At 41.8% G+C, this 19011-nt stretch overlaps 1 protein-coding gene across 4 annotated transcripts in view; it reads right to left on the bottom strand.

Moving 5' to 3' along the window:
* Positions 1–3506: 3506 nt before the first annotated feature.
* pdzd2 (PDZ domain containing 2) overlaps positions 3507–19011 on the bottom strand; it is a gene marked incomplete at its 5' end in the record, with an annotated part of 39470 nt that continues 23965 nt past the window's right edge. For 3 of the 4 annotated variants that reach the window (XM_079742882.1, XM_079742879.1, XM_079742880.1), the window contains 16 exons: positions 3507–4747; positions 5381–5515; positions 5785–6058; positions 6319–6420; positions 6553–6670; positions 6845–9608; positions 10346–10490; positions 12236–13191; positions 13557–13707; positions 13923–14026; positions 14261–14348; positions 14723–14855; positions 15817–15934; positions 17486–17708; positions 18043–18116; positions 18528–18642. In XM_079742882.1, coding sequence (XP_079599008.1) covers positions 4581–4747; positions 5381–5515; positions 5785–6058; positions 6319–6420; positions 6553–6670; positions 6845–9608; positions 10346–10490; positions 12236–13191; positions 13557–13707; positions 13923–14026; positions 14261–14348; positions 14723–14855; positions 15817–15934; positions 17486–17708; positions 18043–18116; positions 18528–18642 — 5667 coding nt within the window. In that variant the 3' untranslated portion in view covers positions 3507–4580. The remainder of the gene's footprint in view (positions 4748–5380; positions 5516–5784; positions 6059–6318; positions 6421–6552; positions 6671–6844; positions 9609–10345; positions 10491–12235; positions 13192–13556; positions 13708–13922; positions 14027–14260; positions 14349–14722; positions 14856–15816; positions 15935–17485; positions 17709–18042; positions 18117–18527; positions 18643–19011) is intronic. The other variant, XM_079742881.1, reaches the window with a different exon arrangement.

Here is a 19011-nt window from a genome sequence, read left to right as displayed (position 1 = left end):
TCCACGCGTGCCTATACAATTCCCCTCCTTTTGCTTCATAGATATCATACCGAACCTTTACCAAATAAATGAGTTACAAGTGATTCTGACTCAGCAACCTTTTCTAAAAGAACACGGCAGGAGGTCAAAATTCTTAAACCCTGGCCGAAACACAGTTGAAAGGAGAGTGAAGGAGCAATAGAGAGACATGCACTATATGATGATGCACTATAGTCAAAAGTTGAGAAAACTGAAAAATCTGGTTGCATCATGTTGCCTTGATCATCTGATTTTTCTCAACTTTTTTTTATTTATTTCAGTTTTGAAATAATCCAAAAGGTCCATATTGATCTTTTTGAAGCAATTAGAAGCACATTTTAGTCAAAATGTTTATTACACAAGCATACAACAGGTGGATCGGGACAGAGATTTGGAGTAAGATTCCTTTACTTCTTCCTGTGCAGTAGAGTGGTGTAGTGGAGCATGCTGGGCATGTACTCCACAGGTTGATGGATCGAAAACAGCCTCTGCTAGTTTCCTACATTTTCAATGTTTCAGTCCAAAAATGTATTGCAATTGACATCCAAGTCCAGAATCTCGTGCTGGTGTTGGGATTTCATCACACATTGTGCCCAAATCACAGGTCAAGATGGAACTATAACGTTTCTTACAAGTAAAATGTGGATTGAGCCAGAGTTTAAATGTTGCATCCCTAATTTGCTACTGCAATGCAGCGTGCTGGGCCCATAACCCAGAGGTCAATGTATCAAAACCTTCCTTTGCTAGCATCAAACATTTTCAATGTTTCAGTCCAAAAATGAATTGCAATTCACATCCAAGTCTAGAATCCCGTGCTGGCATTGGGATTTCACCACACATTGGGCCTCTACGGATTCTGTGTTTTTTGCCTAGGAAATTTCCTTTCCTAACGAGATGACACGGAAAAACTTGGAAGAAAGGATGTTATAATTCTAAAAATACTTAGGAAAGGTTCCTCGATGCAACCTTTAACCCACCATTAGCATAGGTTACTACTGTCCAACCTTTACAAAAGGAAAGGAGATGTTTGTAACCCATTATCCTTTACGGCGCCAATATTTAAAGCAACAGGCCACCAACAAAGTTTACAGACTCTACGTGAAGACGCATGAGAGATGCGGTAAAGCAGAAGAAGAGAAGAGAAGAAAATAAATAATAATGGATAATGGATACCATTTCCAGAAACATAATTATTTGAATCAAAATGAATTCATTTATTGCTGGTTAGTAAGTACATTATATACACCATAAGAAAATAAAATGCCAACCTCACATTCAAGAAAAACTACCGGGGGCAGTTAATTTCAACATAAACATAAGTGTAGCCTTTTATTTTTCACATGTGAATTGGGATTCAAGTGGCCTAAAATATTCCGTTGGCCAAGGCCAAACTAAGTGATTCTCACTGTTGGCAACAACCTGATTCAAATCAATACGAGAAGAATGCATGGATCAAAAGAGCAATTTTTGTAGTCCATCTTCGAAAATGTTTAGTTTCACGCTAGAGACGCTAGAGGTCAGCAATACTCGCCGTCACGCAATGACACGGGTAAGGAAAAGTGGGGTTGAATTCATTTTAAACAGTGCTGTCTTTTCCTATGTTTGCAAGGAAGCACCCTTTCATCTCTCCTTGACACAATGAGGTTTTCCACAAAGGTTAAGGAAAGGAGGCATAAAGGTTAGGAGATTTGACTCCACTAGGGCCATTGTGCCCACATCACAAGTCAAGATGGAATTATAACTTTTTTTTACAATAACAATTACAATGTGGATTGAGGCAGGGTTTAGAGGTTGACTCCACAAAGTCTTACTGTAAAGTAGAGTGGCGCAGCGGAAGTGTGGCAGGCTCATAACCCAGAGATCGATAGATTGAATCCATCCTCTGCTAGCAGTAAAATGTTTCTGGCCTCCAATCTTTGTGCAAATAAAATCCAAGTTATGGCTACCTTGCTAACATATGGATATCTGAAGACATTGGGCGAGCAGCAAAATTCGTGGCAGAGTTTGATCTTGTTGAAATAATTAGCAGCACATTTTAGTTAAAATGTTTTTTACACAAGCATTTAACAGGTGGAACGGGACAGAGATTAGCAGTAAGATTCATTTTGTTGCAACTGCCAAGTTGAGAGGTGAAGCAGAAGCGTGCTTGAACCTTAACCCAGAGGTCGATGGGTCGAAACCATCTTCTGCTATTAACATACATTTTCCAAGTTTCAGTGCAAAAATGAATTTCAATTGACAACCAAGTCCAAAATCCTGTGCTGGAATAGGGATTTCACCACACATTGTGCCCACATCACAAGTCACGATGGAATAATAACGTTTTTAACAAGTACAATGTGGATTGAGCCTAAGGAGTTTAAAGGTTGACTCCATAATTTTACACTGAGAAGTAGAGTGGCACAGCTGAAGTCTGCTTGGGCCATAACCCAGAGGTCGATAAATCGAAACGATCCTTTGCTAGCAGTTGTTTCAGTGCTCAAAGTTTATTGCAAATAAAGTCCAAATCTACCTTGCTAGCACACAGATATCTGAAGACATTGGGCAAGCAGCAGAATTCGTGGCAGAGGTCGATCTTTTTGAAACAATTAGCAGCACATTTAAGTCAAAATGTTTTTTACACTTTAACAGGTGGATCGGGACACAGATTGGCAGTAAGATTCCAATATTGCAAACCAGATTGGCGTAGTGGAAGCATGCTGGGCCCATAACCCAGAGGTTAATGGATCGAAACCATCCTCTGCTAGTATAAAACAATTTCCATATTTGAATCCAAAAATGAATTGTAATTGGCTTCCAAGTCTAGAATCCTGTGCTTGTATTGGGATTTCATCTAGAATCCTGTCTAGAAGAATCCTGTGCTGGCATTAGGATTGTGCTCACATCCCAAGTCAAGATGTAATTGTAACATTTTTACAAGTACAATGTGTTGAGCCAGAGGTAATTAAAGGTTGACTCCATTTTTCTTTACTATGAAGCAGGGTGGCGCAGCGGAAGCGTTCTGTGCCCATAACCCAGAGGTTGATGGATCGAAAGCAACCTCTGCTAGCAGTATTATGTTCCGAGTGTCTATTCATACCCCTGGTACTTTAGGCCTTGGCCACACAGTTGGCCTTAAAACACCCTTTGCGATGGGCTTAGCGCATGCGTGCACATTCCCGGGCGTTCTTGTACTTTATATGAATGGGGTTAATATTCTATAAAGCCTATTGGTTTTGTCAAATGTAATGAAGTATAATAAGATACATTATGTACAAAGTTCTTAGTTGTAGAGTCATATAGTTGTATTTGAGTGAAACGGCGGAGAACAGGGTCTAAACTGTGGCCGAAGCGGTAGCGACGCTAGGAGTGGATTGGACGAACATTGGAACGAAATTAATTGTTTGGAGTGCCGTGGCAGAACGAATCAAGGAATACCTGCAGCAGCTGTCATCTCATTTGAAAAGGGTGAGGTACACAGTGAAAAACCAAAATAAAGAGAGGGATTATCTGCTTTAATTTCAAAGAAATATGTGCAGTGAGAATTCAATTCAGTAAAAAATATATATACATTTATTTTATACAGAAATATTCCAATGATTTACAAAAAAGATTTAAATTAGCCATGTTGTGTCAGTCATATGGAAAATCAGATATAATATAATAATGATGTACGAAGCTTAATCTTGCTGTGTTACGAATTGTTCAAGGTTATTTTCCTTTTTTTTTAAATGTACACTAAACCAGTTAGATAAAAATAATACATTCTGTCACCTCGTTTTAAATACACACCTTTTACAAAAAAAGCAACTTACAACGAAGCCGACAAATAATTACAAGATATTATTTACAAATAATGAATGAGTATATAACGTTTGATGGCAATAAGTCCTATCCCAAGATACATTTTTTGTCAGTACATTTTGTCATTATGATCTCTTTGGCCAAGTGCGGCTCATGTTAAGTTTGTTCCTTGAATGGCCAGGTCAATTCCATCTCTTACACTGTTACTCATAACAAAAAAGGATCAAAACAGAGAAGAAGCGACAAGGGTACATTAAGGTGACAACTGGATCTGCATATTCATGAGAGATCTGAAGCTGTTAAGTGAAAATAAAACATTTAGATTTAGGGCATTTAGCAGACGCTTTTATACCAAGCGACTTACAAGGTTAATGCACACATTCACACCCCGACGGCAGAGTCAACCATGCAAGTCGACAGCAAGCTCATTTTACCTCCTGAGCTAAACTGACCCCTTAAATAACTTAAGAATAAACTGCAGACAGTATAATATGGTATTGTGTGTCAAACACTTTAATTATAAATTAATCATGATTATCCCTTGTGTAAATTGTATTTTATTTGGTCAAATTAATCAAATTAATATATTAATTTAATTGTAAAACGTACTGGCACAAAGTCTTATGTTGGAAATCGCTGACGTGTTGTACAAAGTACATACTCATTATAGGTGGAATGAAAGAAAATTAAAGTTGACAATTGGGTGACCTTCTTTGATCCATCTTCAGCAAGTTACCATCGCTAAATCCTGGTCGTGATGTTCCCCCTTTGTAGAAAAGTCAGACGGATGTCCTTGGCTTGCGTATGACAAGCTGCACAGGACCATCGCCGGCAGCCTTAATGAGGTTCCAGGCATCGTAGTGCATGAGGCCCACAAGGGGTTGGCTGTTGATGGCAAGGACCTCGTCTCCTACATCAATGGCCCGGGACAGCTCTGCAGCACCCCCTGTTGTGGACAAAGTACTCTAGGTTTCCAATGCATTTGCAGTAAACTAAAGTCTACACTGCTTGACCGATGCATGGGCGGTTTTCCAACGCACTACCTATGATAGTTTTCCAGTCGTTTCAGCCTAAAGGGTCATATTTTCTATTATAAGAAAGTACTGCTTCATCAACTTTTGGCAAAATAAATGGGTTGGCAACAAACTCACTTCCTTGAGTTAATGTTGCAGGCCGCAATTTTGCACAAAGCACATATGAAGCAGTACTCAAAAATAGCCCAGCATAAGAATCCTCTTTAATTTGACTCCTTAGTATTATTATGACCATCAAATATAGCCTCCTTTGAAATAAGAGCTATGGATGGAGGACAACACAACATTCACCCATCGATTTAGTAAAAATGTATGCATATATATCTTACATATATAACATACATTATCTAGTTTTATAAGAATCATATCTCATAATTCAGAGACATTTTCTTGTAATTAAAAAAAATGATTAAGTCCAAAGATTGTATGTATCTCATAATTAGAAGGTATTTCTCTGCATGTCCTAATTACGACATTTTGGTGTCCGATTTTCGAACAAATGAAAGCAATACATCTGTAGAATTTTCATGAGGAAAGGTTTTTACCTTTAAAAATGCGTTTGACATGCAGTGGTCTGTCTCCCTGGGCCGAGGCTCTTCCCCCCTCCAGACTGAAGCCCAGCCCAGCAGAAGTCTTGTGAAGTTCTACCTTCAGAGCCCCATCAGGACCTACTTCAACTACTGACAAAATAATGAAAGGTATGCAGTATAAGAACAGGATAAATGGATTCAAACATGCTGTTAGATAACAATGTGTGCCCTCATGCACTACTGTATTGTACATAATATAATATACATAATATAATCATAATCCAACAAATAATCCAATGTTTCGATTGAATGATGAACATCAGACACTTTAAGTCTGTATATTATGGTAAGTTCTATATCTAAAAATTAATCAGGTGTTTGTATTTGCACACATTGGCCACATCTCATGTTATTCTGACCTGCTCCAGCCTCCATTGACTTCTTCTTGGTGCACAGAGAGGGCTGCCTTGGCTGATGTAATATGTCAAGGCATGGAGAGCCACTATGTTCACTTTCTTTGCCTCTGCAAATGACAACTATGGTCTGGGTGAACATCCGGGCTTGATGGAGATGGAACAATGCTTCTCCGTGGGTGGTGCCTTCCAGGCTTATGCCATTTATGGAGAGGATACTGTCCCCCCTGCGAATGGTGCCCTCAAGACAAGCAGTCCCTTTGGTGAACACCCGGTGAACCTTCGCAAAAATAACATGTAAGGGTCAGTAGAAATAATTAATATGTAGATTATCCCTGTCAATTGTTAAATGAATCATTTACACATCATTGACTTTGTTGACTTTTGTGTTGAGTGAGATTGGATTGGGTTTGAGCAAGATATCCAACTCAAACTTGGTCCTTAATAACATATAGCTGATTACCCTGTATGGCCCTTTGGATAACGGCATTTGCTAAATTACTAAATAGTACATATTTTGTTAGTAATATTTGTCCTTACGGTTATAGATTTCTGCTCAAGGTCCACTCCACCAGCAATACTAAAACCCAGCCCTGAGCCCTCTTCTTTGACGAGGACAACAAAGAAAGTATCAACTTTAACCTGTAGAGAGTGAAAATCCAGGTCAAGTCCAATTACTCTCCTATGGTCATTAACGAATCATACTTATAAAATAATGGTAGACATGAATGGCTAAAATAATTGTAGATACTACTCTGTGATTGAGATAGTTACCTCAGATAGAGCCTTAGTTTCTTGGAGAAGGGACAGCACATCAGATTTACTCTTCAACAAGGACAGCACTGCCTGAAGCCTGCTCTGGTCCAGAGGGGAATTTGCCAACTCCTTTAGACTGCAGGAGTTATAACAAGCCACACAACACTTCAGGAAAAATATAAACATTTTCTGCACTTCGATTCATAAATACAAATATTAAATGCCCATCGAACTTGGTGGCAGGACTTTGTTTATCCAATGATTCTCATACATTTTGTAATCAGTACGTGAAACATCCTATTCATCTTACCTAATTGACCAGCCGCAGAGATCTGGTTGGCCATCTGTTCTGGCGTGTTCCTGAATTGATTCTTTCATGGCCCTTGGATTGCCTTCTATAACAATCACCCCTGGTTCCGTTTGGTCAGAGCACTTGTCCATGTGGGATTCTATCAAATCAGTAGGCTGTGTCCCTGGGTCAGTTTTAAAATACACTGCACTTGGATTGCTTCTGAAGTCCTCTGTGCATAGCTTGTCTAATTCAGGCATGCTAAGCGCCCTGAGCTCCCTCATTTTGATGCGGGAAAGGTTGGCATGCCCCCTTGCTTGCTTCTGTCTAAAGACAGGTGGCGCTGTTGGGCTGAGGCCATCAGTAGGTTTCAGAGCTACATCCATAATCTTGTCCTGGGTGGCTGTGTTGCCGTCTACAGCCTGATCAAAGCAAGTCAAAGTAAAGCTTGAAGGAGATTTGGTGAGACATAGTGAGGAAGGCGAGGAAAGGTTGAAGTTCTCCACACCGGAACTCAAACTCCTCTTCAGTGCGCGACCGTCGATAGCACTGACTAAACCCATATAACCAGACAACCTCTGGTTAAGTGAAGGTCTGCAACTTAAAGCGTAAGCTGAAGGAATGTCAATGCCTTTAACTACTGGCTTTTCAAAACTTGCTAAATTTTCAAAAGACTTGATCTTTTGTTGGACTGAGAAGGGATTAAGGTCCACAGAAAATGCCCCATCTGTAGAAAAACTTCGTCTTTCCATTGCTTTTAAATACAGTCTTGACCGACTGGACTTAAAGCTTTCATCTGTCTCTGGTGTTTTGAAAGGTTTAATACTACTATCACTTGAATGCATCTCATTTATAGACTCTGTTGATTTGACTGCTGCCTTACTAACGATGCCATTTGATTTGGCCACACTTAGGATGGGGCATGGCAATATAACCGTTGGAGATACACTATCATTTGGGCTTCCAATATTTTTGTCTTGCAAAACTGTGTTTTCAGTTGTGCTACTTTGCTTTATAGTCATATGTTTGTTATTTATCTGACCCGGTGTGGGAGATGAGGTGGAAGACAATCTGACCTCTATAAATGTCCTCTGTGTTGCAGATGTTTCATGTTTACCACATGTTTTGGCAGAGACTCGATATCCTTGCTGTGGTTCACACTCTTTTGCCTTATTGTCAAATGTTGCTACCTCTAATGTTCTACCAGGATGACTTGAATTGCCTTTGGCTTGGCCTTTATTTAATTTGGGAGACGCAGGACCGGTTATCTCCAACTGTTTAGCAACTCTTAACCTACTGGAAACATCTATTTTCTTGGGTTGTAGTTTGGGTGACTGACGAGGTGAGCAGTTAGCACCTTTAGTGACAGGGCTTTGTGCTCTGGTGGGTAATAGTAAAAGTGGCTCCTGGTGCTTGTTTCTATTCTTAATTGTCAGGCTTTTTAATCTTGGAGCCATGGTTTTGGGTCTATTTTGAGATTTCTCCTGGGGTTTAGTTTTGCCTGAAATGTTGACACAATTTGATTCTGTTGCCCTTTGCAATGGAATAGGAGTGGTAGTGTTTGATATAGTCATGCAGGTGGGAAGAACTTCTTCCCTTTCATCGTCTCCTATTGACTGAGAACTCGACAGTGTTGTTTGTGAGCTGCTGTTGTCTGAGATGGTGGACTTTGCATAATCTGGTGATGCCAAATTGTTCACGCTCTCTTCAACATGTCCCAATGAAATTGCAGTATTTGATGGAGACTTCTCCATCTCTTTGGGATTTGATACTGGGAATTGCTTGATATTCGATGTAGGGGCCTCAGTGCAATACATGCTTAAACACACAGCACTTGACGTCTCATCTTTAGAACAAGAGGATATATTGCTGTGGCCCACTGAAGACTCCAAGGGCACTGGAATTGAATCTGTGGAAAACTTGCATGAATCATGACCAAAGGAAAGAGTAGATTCCCCAGACAAAGTGACCTCTGAGGCATGGGAAATTTGCCTCAGATGATCTGTCGCAACTGAAGGAACATCTTTGCTTGTCAGTGAAATTAATTCAGGGTCCTCCAGTAAACGAGAGGTCTGAGCAATGTTTTGCTCTACATTTTGGCCAGTATTCTGAGGAGACAAAGTCCCTTTTATAAACTTTTCCATCTGATCTGTTTTACGAAAACAAAGTTCAACTTCCTCCAAATCGGAGTCCAGTTCTTGGGATCCTTCAAGGTTGGCAGTTATATCCGCAAAATGACTGTCAGTGATGGAGTCACTTTCTGAATCGCTATCCATCCCAATATTGTACATGTGTTTAGAGCCGTCATCTGATTCCTGTCCATTTGAGGGATTTAAAAGTAAATTGTTCTCTTTGAACTTGCCAAGATTTCTGGAGTAACTGTTTAAAAATTTTGTCCCCACAATCTGTAGGCAACCCTTATTACTTCCTGTGTCCAGGTTTGAAAGGTGCACACTGGGCTGTGTTGGTGCAGGAACACCAACACTCCAAGGTGGGTCGGGTCCACAGGGAACAGGTTCATTGCCTGATGGTTCAGCAGGGGAGCCACTTGTCACATCAGAGGTCCCCAAGTCACCTTTAAGAATGGCTTTATTTGTGACTGGTATTTGAGAATCTTCGTTTGGTTGAACTATGGGGCTTTGATTTGTTCCTTGTAGGGAATTTCCTGGATTTTTCGTTGCGGTTGGGCCATCGTTTTCTTTCTGGTGGAGTCTGGGTACATTGTCTTTATTGGCTCCATCAAAACTTCCTGATGACATTATCAAACTTGAAAGTCGGTTTACAGCTGTGTGGAAAGATGAACGATGGAAATCATTATTTAGGAGTTGTTAGTTAGGAGCAAAAAATATTAGATACTTATTTTGAATGCAATTTTAAGACGTTGATCATTTCAATTAGACTCACAGCTTTAGCCACAACAATTGAGCCACAACAATAGAAAATACAAAAAAAAAACACGGTTAAATAGGAACTGGAACGGATTTTACATCACCAATAGGAACTTTAAACATTTTAAGCAGGAATGCCTATTAAGAGGTGATAATAAGGATAATGTCTAAATGGTCAAAAGGGGTACTACATTTTGCTACTACTTTTAAAGGTTCCTAATATTATACCAGGCATACAGCGTGTACGAACAACTAGGTAATCTACCATTGACTACTAAGGGCAAAATGAGGTAGATAGTCACCATGGATATAAGGGCAGCTGCTCGCAGTTCCCTATTGGGGAGCGAAGGGTACTGGCAGCAAGGGAAGTGTGATCCTACTTGTTAGTAAGACAAACTGCTCTATTGTCTCCAAATAGTCATTTCTTACGTCGAAAGACATTTTCCGTTGATGCTAATATTTTCCTCAATTATTTATTATTCGGTATATGACTATTCAATTAGAGAAACCATTCACTTTTCAACATTACTTATGAATCCTATTTGAGACAAGATATATTATATCTGAGAGCTACATAAGCCAGATTTCTTAAAGACATACATCCTATGGTTGAGAAGATTTTCTAGATTCATACCTGATACAGGTCTCTTGATTTCCAAGGAGAGTGTTTCAGGAAGGTTTCGCATTAGATCACATATATCTTGATAGTTTGATCCGCAGACCTGCAAGTCCCCAATCACCACTATTTCATCTCCAACGCTCATTTTGCCATTGGATTCCTGGAAAAATAACAGAATTGCCCAGATTAACGGCAATCATCATAAAACCCTTATCCACCGACACAAGGAACAAACTAATCATGAAGCATCCTGAAATAATAAAATGGCGTGATGATCCCGTCAGGAATATGAACCCTTTCAAAGGTCCCAAGGCATGAAAATCTCACTTTATGAGGTTTTCTAACATTAATATGAGTTCCCCTAGCCTGCCTATCGTCACCAAGTGGCTTAAACTTGTGTTAGGTGTAAAACGAGCACTACGTATCCTGTTCGCCTTTGAAAAAATGGAAGCTCAGGCGCACTGATTTGGAATGTGGCCCCATATGTCATCATAAGGGGCCAAGCTCCTCCCCTTTCTCTGCATTGCCCGCCCAGAGAATTTGGCCAGCCCATGAGACAATGAGCTACGACCGTGCGAGCGCCACGTGTGTGTGTGTGTGTGTGTGTTTGTGTGTGCAATTACACACACTGTAACACAAGTGTTGTACACTTCTTTGTTATTTGGATAACCGTTCTGCTGTTGGTGTTATGGCGCATAACACGTCGGTTCTTTGACGTCTCTGGTATTTCCACAACGGTCTGTAGTGGGGGTTATCTCAGCCATGGTTGAGAAGGAATTGGGGGAAAGGAACTTTGGCTTTGACTCCCTAAAGTACATGAACCGCGACATGGAGGAGAAAGGGATTGTTGCCCGCGATTGTCTCCCGCCGGAGCCCCGCTGCCCGCCACCCGCTGCCGTGAGGCACCACCGCCACGAAGCACCACCACCTGGCAGCGGGCAGCGGGCAGCCAGCAGCGGGCAGCCAGCAGCGGGCAGCGCGCGGTTCAGTCTTCTTCAGATTGATGTGGAAGTGGAAGAACCAGAGACGTCGGAGAACCCGACGCAGTCGTTTGTGATTCATAATATCATCTGGAGGCGCACACAGTTTTTGACCGTGATAATATGTATTATATGATATCTATATCTATGTATTATATGATGTTATTTAGATATAGAGCTCCAGGACTGTAACGCAAGTGTTGTACACTTCTTTGTTATTTGGATAACCGTTTTGCTGTTGGTGTTATGGCGCATAACACGTCGGACCCTCGTCTCTGGTATTCCCGCAACGAGACACGTAGTGGGGGTTATCTCAGCCATTGGAATTGGGGGAAAGGAACTTTGGCTTTGACTCCCTGAGGTACATGAACCACGACATGGGGGAGAAAGGGATTGTTGCCCGCAATTGTCTCCCCCTTGAGCCGCTGCCCACTGCCAAGGGACCACCGCCTCGGCGCTGCCCGCTGCCCGCTGCCAAGGTGGTGGTCCCTCGGCAGCGAGGCTCCGGTGGGAGACAATCGTGGTCAACAATCGCGGGCAACAATCCCTTTGTCCTCCATGTCGTGGTTCAGTCTACTTCAGATTGATGTGGACGTGGAAGAACCAGAGACGTCGGAGAACCCGACGCGGTCGTTTGAGATTCATAATATTGTCTGGAGGCGCACACAGCTTTTGGCCGTGATAATATATATTATATGATATAGATATCCATGTATAATATGATATTATTTAGATATAGAGCTCCAGGACTCCTGCCGGAGCACCCGGAGTGTTTTAGAATATTTACAGAACACGGCCAAAGGCTGTGTGTGCCTCGCCATTGCGATACATCCACTGTAAACAGAGCGCATGGTACCGTGATCTATATGATACAAAAGGTGTTGGACCACTTCAAGGATTAAAATTGTCAAAATTAAACACATACCCTTTCAGCAGCCCCTCCTGGTCTTAACGCAGTGATGACAACCTTCAGAGGGGATGACTTTATCTCCAGATCTAGGCCAAAGGTTTCTTCCTTGCTCTTCCTCAAGACTACCTTGTCAATGGTGCACACACCAGCTAGTTCACTGCCCTCTGCTCGCCTACCATATTGAAGCAAAGGCAATGCTGGGGTCCTAGCCAGGGCTCCACCTGAGGGTGTGTCTTGGGATTGGGATGGGGAAGACGTTGAAGTCAGAGTAAGATCCACACCTCCTTTGAGCTTTGGTGGCTGGCCGTTTTTGGGCACCTCAATGCTCATCATGCTCTTGACACGCATCACCGCTTTGTGCTCCAGCTTCGGGGAGCGCTTTGACTCCAGCTGTCCACCGTCGCGGCTGATCTGAGGGTCTTTCTTTACATCCAGCTTACCGGACACAAAGCCAACGTCAGCCGCTTTGCATGCTTCGAGGTCAAAGGGACTGCGTATAGGTGCGAAGGGGGACTCTGAACCGGAGGTCACAGCCACGCTTTCCTCAGACTCCAGGGAGCTGCTGTAGAACGGCATGGGTGCCTCAGTCTTCCAAAGCTGTCGCAGGTCTCCCCCGTCATGACTGTCCTCGTCCACCTCTACGGACGACGCTGCGATATCCAGCTCAGAGTGGTTCTCGGGTGCATGGGATACACGTGAAATGCAAGGGTCAGCAGTCCGGGTGTTGGCTGTCCTGCGCGACGGCAGCAAGCCTTCAGCATCTCGGGGGTGCTTATTGTGGTTGTTGTCGTCATCGCTGTGGTCCTCCTCATAGCAGATTACGCGGCGCTGGCGTAGAAGAGGGCTCCGCACCGAGGAGGGGCTGCCGGTGAGACTCTGCTGGTGCTTTAGGTCCACGTGGTGGTTAGTGACCGCAGGGCTGCTGCTGTTCTTTAGGTCTGATGCCTGGTACATGAGACCACTCTCGGCTTCTGTTGAAAGAGGCCATGGGGACGAGGAAGAAACACTTTTTAGTAGTTATCCAAGTAACTATAATGAACCAAGAAATTTGAACATCCAACTTCAAATCAAGCTTTCAAATTAATGAGCTTTCAAATTAATATATTTACTATATATGTATTTGAACCAATGGAATTTAATAACCATGGATCACTGATCTGTTTATTAACCTTCATAATGGTTATATATATATTTATATACATCATATCATTTGTATAGTAACTTTTCTAATGAATCACAATTTTTCCCTTTCTATGCCAACCTATACGATATTATGCATTATGGTTATGAGTTTCATTTTTTTTTAATTGTTGGATGGTTTGGACCAGAACATTACCACGCTGAGCGATGGGGTGATCTGCTTGGGAGTGATGTGGTGCATCATAGTCAGAAGAACCCAGTGTAGTGGACGCAGATAGGGTTGAAGGGCTGGTCACTTCCTGGGAGAAATACTGGGAAAGCTCAGCCTCAGAGCTCAGGGACCCCTGCTGTGAATAGAAAATATATAGTGTATTTTAGTTAGTTATTTCTAGTTATTTCTAGTTACTTTCTTTTTTCTTTTCTTTTCTTCATATTAGGTTTCTAATCTCACTGAAAACTTTCTTTATCTAATTTCACCAACAACTGCTGGTAACCAGCTATGATGATATATATTTTCAGGAGATTTTCACTGTGGGACTCAAGATCTTTCTGAAATTCTTACCCTGCTGGCCGGTTCCAGAAACCTCTTCATGGTCCAGCTGAGACTTGGCGATCCTTCTCCCTGCTTGGCCTTGACCGTTGGGGAGGGACTCTTGGAGGGCAGACCTGCACATTTAAAATACAGATCAGAACAACAGCTGTATATCTAACCCGACCTACTCCTCGTTTCAGCATGCAAAGCATTTGCATGCTCATCGTGGGGAGGAGGTTGCCCAGAATATGAACAGTGCAGTGTCTAAAGGGTGTTGAAGGAGTTCCCTTGGGAACAGTGGAAACTGTACTCGGTACTAACATACAATCCGTTTTTAAAACAGCAAGAAATAGAGGCAAAACACAGACCTAAGGTGTGACAAAAGTGGCCGTCCTTGCTTGTGCTGTCCCGATGGGTGGAACGAGCGATAATATTGTCCATCTCCTGCTCTGATACCTACCCCAAAAAGGACAAGCAATCATTTGAAATGGGTTTAAATAAGGAGAGAGTTTTGCTGTGTTGGGTTATGAGTTCTCTTGACAACTTTTATGATGCATTAAGGTCCTGGAGTAATTAACAGTGACAAATACATTTACGTTGTTTAGATCATTTGTTAGGAACATTACTATACATTAGAAAGAAGTCTAGCAATGTCCATGTGTTACTGGCCTGAAAAATATAGACCATTAATCTAGATCAGGTAGAATCACTGCAGATTGATCCAACTATGTAGACAACTATATTCATCTGCATTTCTAATGTAAATGGTTTTCATTAGTGCCTGATTGGAGAATCAGTAAGAAGCAAAGGGTAGAAGCTGTGACTCTTACCTTTGGGTTGGGGTGTCTGCCTATAATGAGGCTGACAGGCCCAGGGCCACACTCACTGAGGATGGCATAGGCCTCGCTCAGAGCTACATGCCGTAGGCTCACGGAATCCACCTCCAGTATCTGGTCGCCACGACTATAGGGAAGTGAGTAATACAAATATGTATCAGTTGCATATATTAAAAAGGGAAAATAATAATTGAAATTTAAACCGTTATACGTAATTAATTTGTATTGGTTCATGTTGCGCACTGCTTTCTACCGGTCAGGAAGCAATTATTTTGTCAAGCACATTCTTCTGCACACACACAGTGCCGGATTCACAATGCTCCTGAATGTATCTCTGATATTCCCGCATTGCTTACAGAATTTCATGTTAGAAACGTTTCTATTGTTTTCGTCTCACACGCAAGCTAGCAGTTACAGCAGTTGATAGCTCTACACACTAATACCCATTCTGACCTGTAGCTGCGATAGCCAAGCTATGTTTTCATGCAGTACATTACAGTGTTTGCTTTATACATTGGTGGAACTTTTGTAATCACATAGTTACGTGAATGATACATAACTTTTATATGCATATGCTATTGTTTGGGTACTGGTTTGTTTTCTTATCTATTCAATATTTCAGTTTTACAAACAAAAGCAAAAATCCAAAAGAGGAAACAATAAAAGAAAAGTCAAGCCTTCTGTGTTTCTTGGAGGACTTTAGAGTATTAACTAGCTGTCTAGCTTTGAACAAAGAGCACACTGCAAGGGCAGCATTATCGCACTGTACTTACTCTACTTTCAAACACCACAGACAAGAAACCCAAAAGAAAACCCCAAATAAACCAAAGCAAACAAATCTCTCATTCTGCATGAAATCAGTCGACAAAAACTAAATGTATCTCAAGCCCAAGTAGATGGAGGGCAAACAGAGGAGGAATGAGAAAGGATGGGAGGAGGAGAAGAAACAGAAAATGAAGAGGAAAGAGCAGGGAAGAGGGGAGCAGTGCTGCTTTGTGTTGTTAGCTGTGTTCTGATCGCTTTAGAGGGTCATTTTATAAGTACATTTCAGGGTTTGATTCAAGGCAAAAAGACCCAGGACATCTCACCTGAGCCGGCTGTCCATTTTGGCCACAGAGCCTGGCGCTAGACTGTGGATGTAAATGCCAGGGGCAGAGTGTTCTAGGGTCAAGCAGCACGCTCCGATGCCCAGACCTACACCGGGCTCTAGAAGAAGATGAAGAAGATGAGGTCATATCCTTTCAAATGGAAAACCTTTTAATTTATGTCACACTATACCATTCATTCATCAATTTGGGAAAATAAACTGAAAAACTGTATGTAAGAGTCTTTGAAAGTTGTACTTTATTCTTCTGCTTTGGTAATAGCTCATGGATAAAAATATAAAGTCTGTGTTATTCATACAATTGTATAGTGCATTAAGAGACATTAAGTGCAAAGCACAAACAGGTGCAGACAAACTCTATCTACATATCTATCAGCTTTCCAGCTTTCTAAACTGAGTCTCAGGCCACTCAATCTTGATGTGAAGAGTTTGAAGTACATACAGATGTTGCATTAATGTCAACCACACGCAATGCTACTCATGCATTGTTATTAACTTTCATACTGAGATAGACTGACCAACCTTTATAGAGACAGACTGACCAACCTTTACTGAGACGGACTGACCAACCTTTATTGAGACAGACTGACCTACCTTAACTAAGACAGACTGACCATCCTTTATAGAGAAAGACAGACTGACCAACTTTCACTAAGATAGACTGACCAACCTTTACTGAGACAGACTGACCAACCTTTACAGAGACAGACTGACCTTTAAAAAAACAGACTGACCAACTTTCACTAAGTCAGACTGACCAACCTTTACTGAGACAGACTGACAAACCTTTGCTAAGACAGACTGACCAACCTTTATAGAGACAGACTGACCAACCTTTACTAAGACAGACTGACCAACCTTTATAGAGACCGACTGACCAACCTTTATAGAGACAGACTGAACAGCCTTTACTGAGACAGACTGAACAACCTTTATAGAGACAGACTTACTTACCTTTACTAAGACAGACTGACCAACCTTTATAGACATACAGACCTTTAAAAAGACAGACTGACCAACTTTCACTAGGACAAACTGACCAACCTTTACTGAGACAGACTGACCAACTTTCACTAAGACACACTAACCTTTACTGAGACAGACTAACCTTTATTGGGACAGACTGAACAACCTTTATAGAGACAGACTGACCAACCTTTACTGAGACAGACTAACCTTTACTGAGACAGACTAACCTTTATTGGGACAGACTGAACAACCTTTATAGAGACAGACTGACCAACCTTTATAGAGACAGACTGACCAACCTTTATTGAGACAGATTGACCGACCTTTACTGAGACAGACAGACTGACCTTTATAGAGACAGACTGACCAACCTTTATAGAGACAGACTGACCAACCTTTATTGAGACAGACTAACCAACCTTTACTGAGACAGATTGACCAACCTTTACTAAGACAGACAGACTGACCTTTATTGAGACAGACTGACCAACCTTTACAGAGACAGATTGACCAACCTTTACTAAGACAGACAGACTGACCTTTATTGAGACAAACTGACCGACCTTTATAGAGACAGACTGACCGACCTTTACTGAGACAGACAGACTGACCTTTATAGAGACAGACTGACCAACCTTTATTGAGACAGACAGACTGACCTTTATTGAGACAGACTGACCGACCTTTATTGAGAGAGACCTCCATGATGATGCGGTCCTTGGGGCCAGGACCCGGAGGCTTACGTCCCTCGGCCTCCTCGCTCCCTGGGGGGATGGGCGTCCCGCCGCTGGCATTGGAGACGGGGGAGCTGGAGCGACTGAGGGGGGTGGGGGTGGGGCAGGGCGTCAGGCTGGGGCTCCGCAGGCGCGTCCGCACTGTCAAGGTCACGACCCCTCTTTTCAGTTGCTGCAGGGCGGAGGGAACATCGCCACACCTCTCAATGTTAACACCACATTCAGATGTGGACATACAAAAACAAAAGCCTTTCCAAACCACCGGGATCTAGATCTTGAAAACATTCAAGAACACTTTGAACTTTGAATTTGTCTTAACTTTTATACTTAGTTCCAACTAGCAAAGACGTTAGTTTGCATGATGGCATGTAAGTCACAGTGCTAAATAACAGCTCTGGGGTCAGTGGCCTGACCATCGATACGATTTTAAATAAAATCCTCTTCAATGCAGCGAGCAGGAACCATAGTCAAGGAAATGTGCTAAATATTCTGCAACATCCATTTACCTTGAAGGTCTGGATGGCTTTTTGGTGGGTAAGACCTTGAAGAGAATCCCCATTCACTTCCAGAATCTCATCTCCTACAGAGTGCACACACCGGAAGAAAGAGGAGAGAAGGACACTCAGACAGGGTGAAAGATAAGCAGAGCTACATTGTGAACAGTGCTTATTGTTCTTAATGTAGTTTCACAATAGGCCCGCAACTTTTGTAGTCAATTTATCTAAAAAATGTTATATACATTTTTTTATAAAATGTCATAAATAAGTTATGTTTTAAGTTAAGAATCCAAATGGGTATTTCAATTTGCTTGCTTTATCAAAGTATATTTTCAATATATTTCACAAATCTACCAAATATTTGAGTTTCTGAAAAAATTGGCAGCATTGTTTGGTATGTGTACCAGATAAATGATTAAAAGATTCTCCAAATGCAAAACTAATCAATGAATCGACTAATGGCAGGCCTGTAAGAGATAGGAGGTCATTATTACCTTCTTTTAGGCGACCGTCAGCTGCAGCAGCGCCATTGTTAAAAATGGTCTTGACAAAAATACCCATCCGGCCCCTTGCAGAGTCTTGACCTCCAACGATACTGAAGCCCAGCCCCTGCAGGTGGAGAGGACCGGGAGGATGGATCAGAATGGATTGATTGCAAAAAAACTCCTGCCCTGGTCCAACTTACAATGAACCCCCTCGTTTAGTAATGGTTACGTTTTGAACACTAGACCTTCATTAGTTTGCTGAAGCTCTGAAAATACTGATGGCATGGATCAATCGAGGCAAGCAGAAGATGAGGTCATATCGGTCGTATTTATTCACAAATGGCATTGCTGAGCTCCTCTGTAATATACATTTTCTGTATTAACACTAATTCACCAGCAGAGGGGGTGCAATGACTGTGCAATGACATGACGCTATGAGAAACGATGCATTTAGCGAACCCATTTGATGGATTAATAAATATAGCCCTCTCCC

The sequence above is a fragment of the Pollachius pollachius genome, assembly GCF_949987615.1.
Source record: "Pollachius pollachius genome assembly, chromosome: 1".
NCBI classification, from domain to species: domain Eukaryota; kingdom Metazoa; phylum Chordata; class Actinopteri; order Gadiformes; family Gadidae; genus Pollachius; species Pollachius pollachius.
This window is presented reverse-complemented; position numbering and strand designations above follow the sequence as displayed.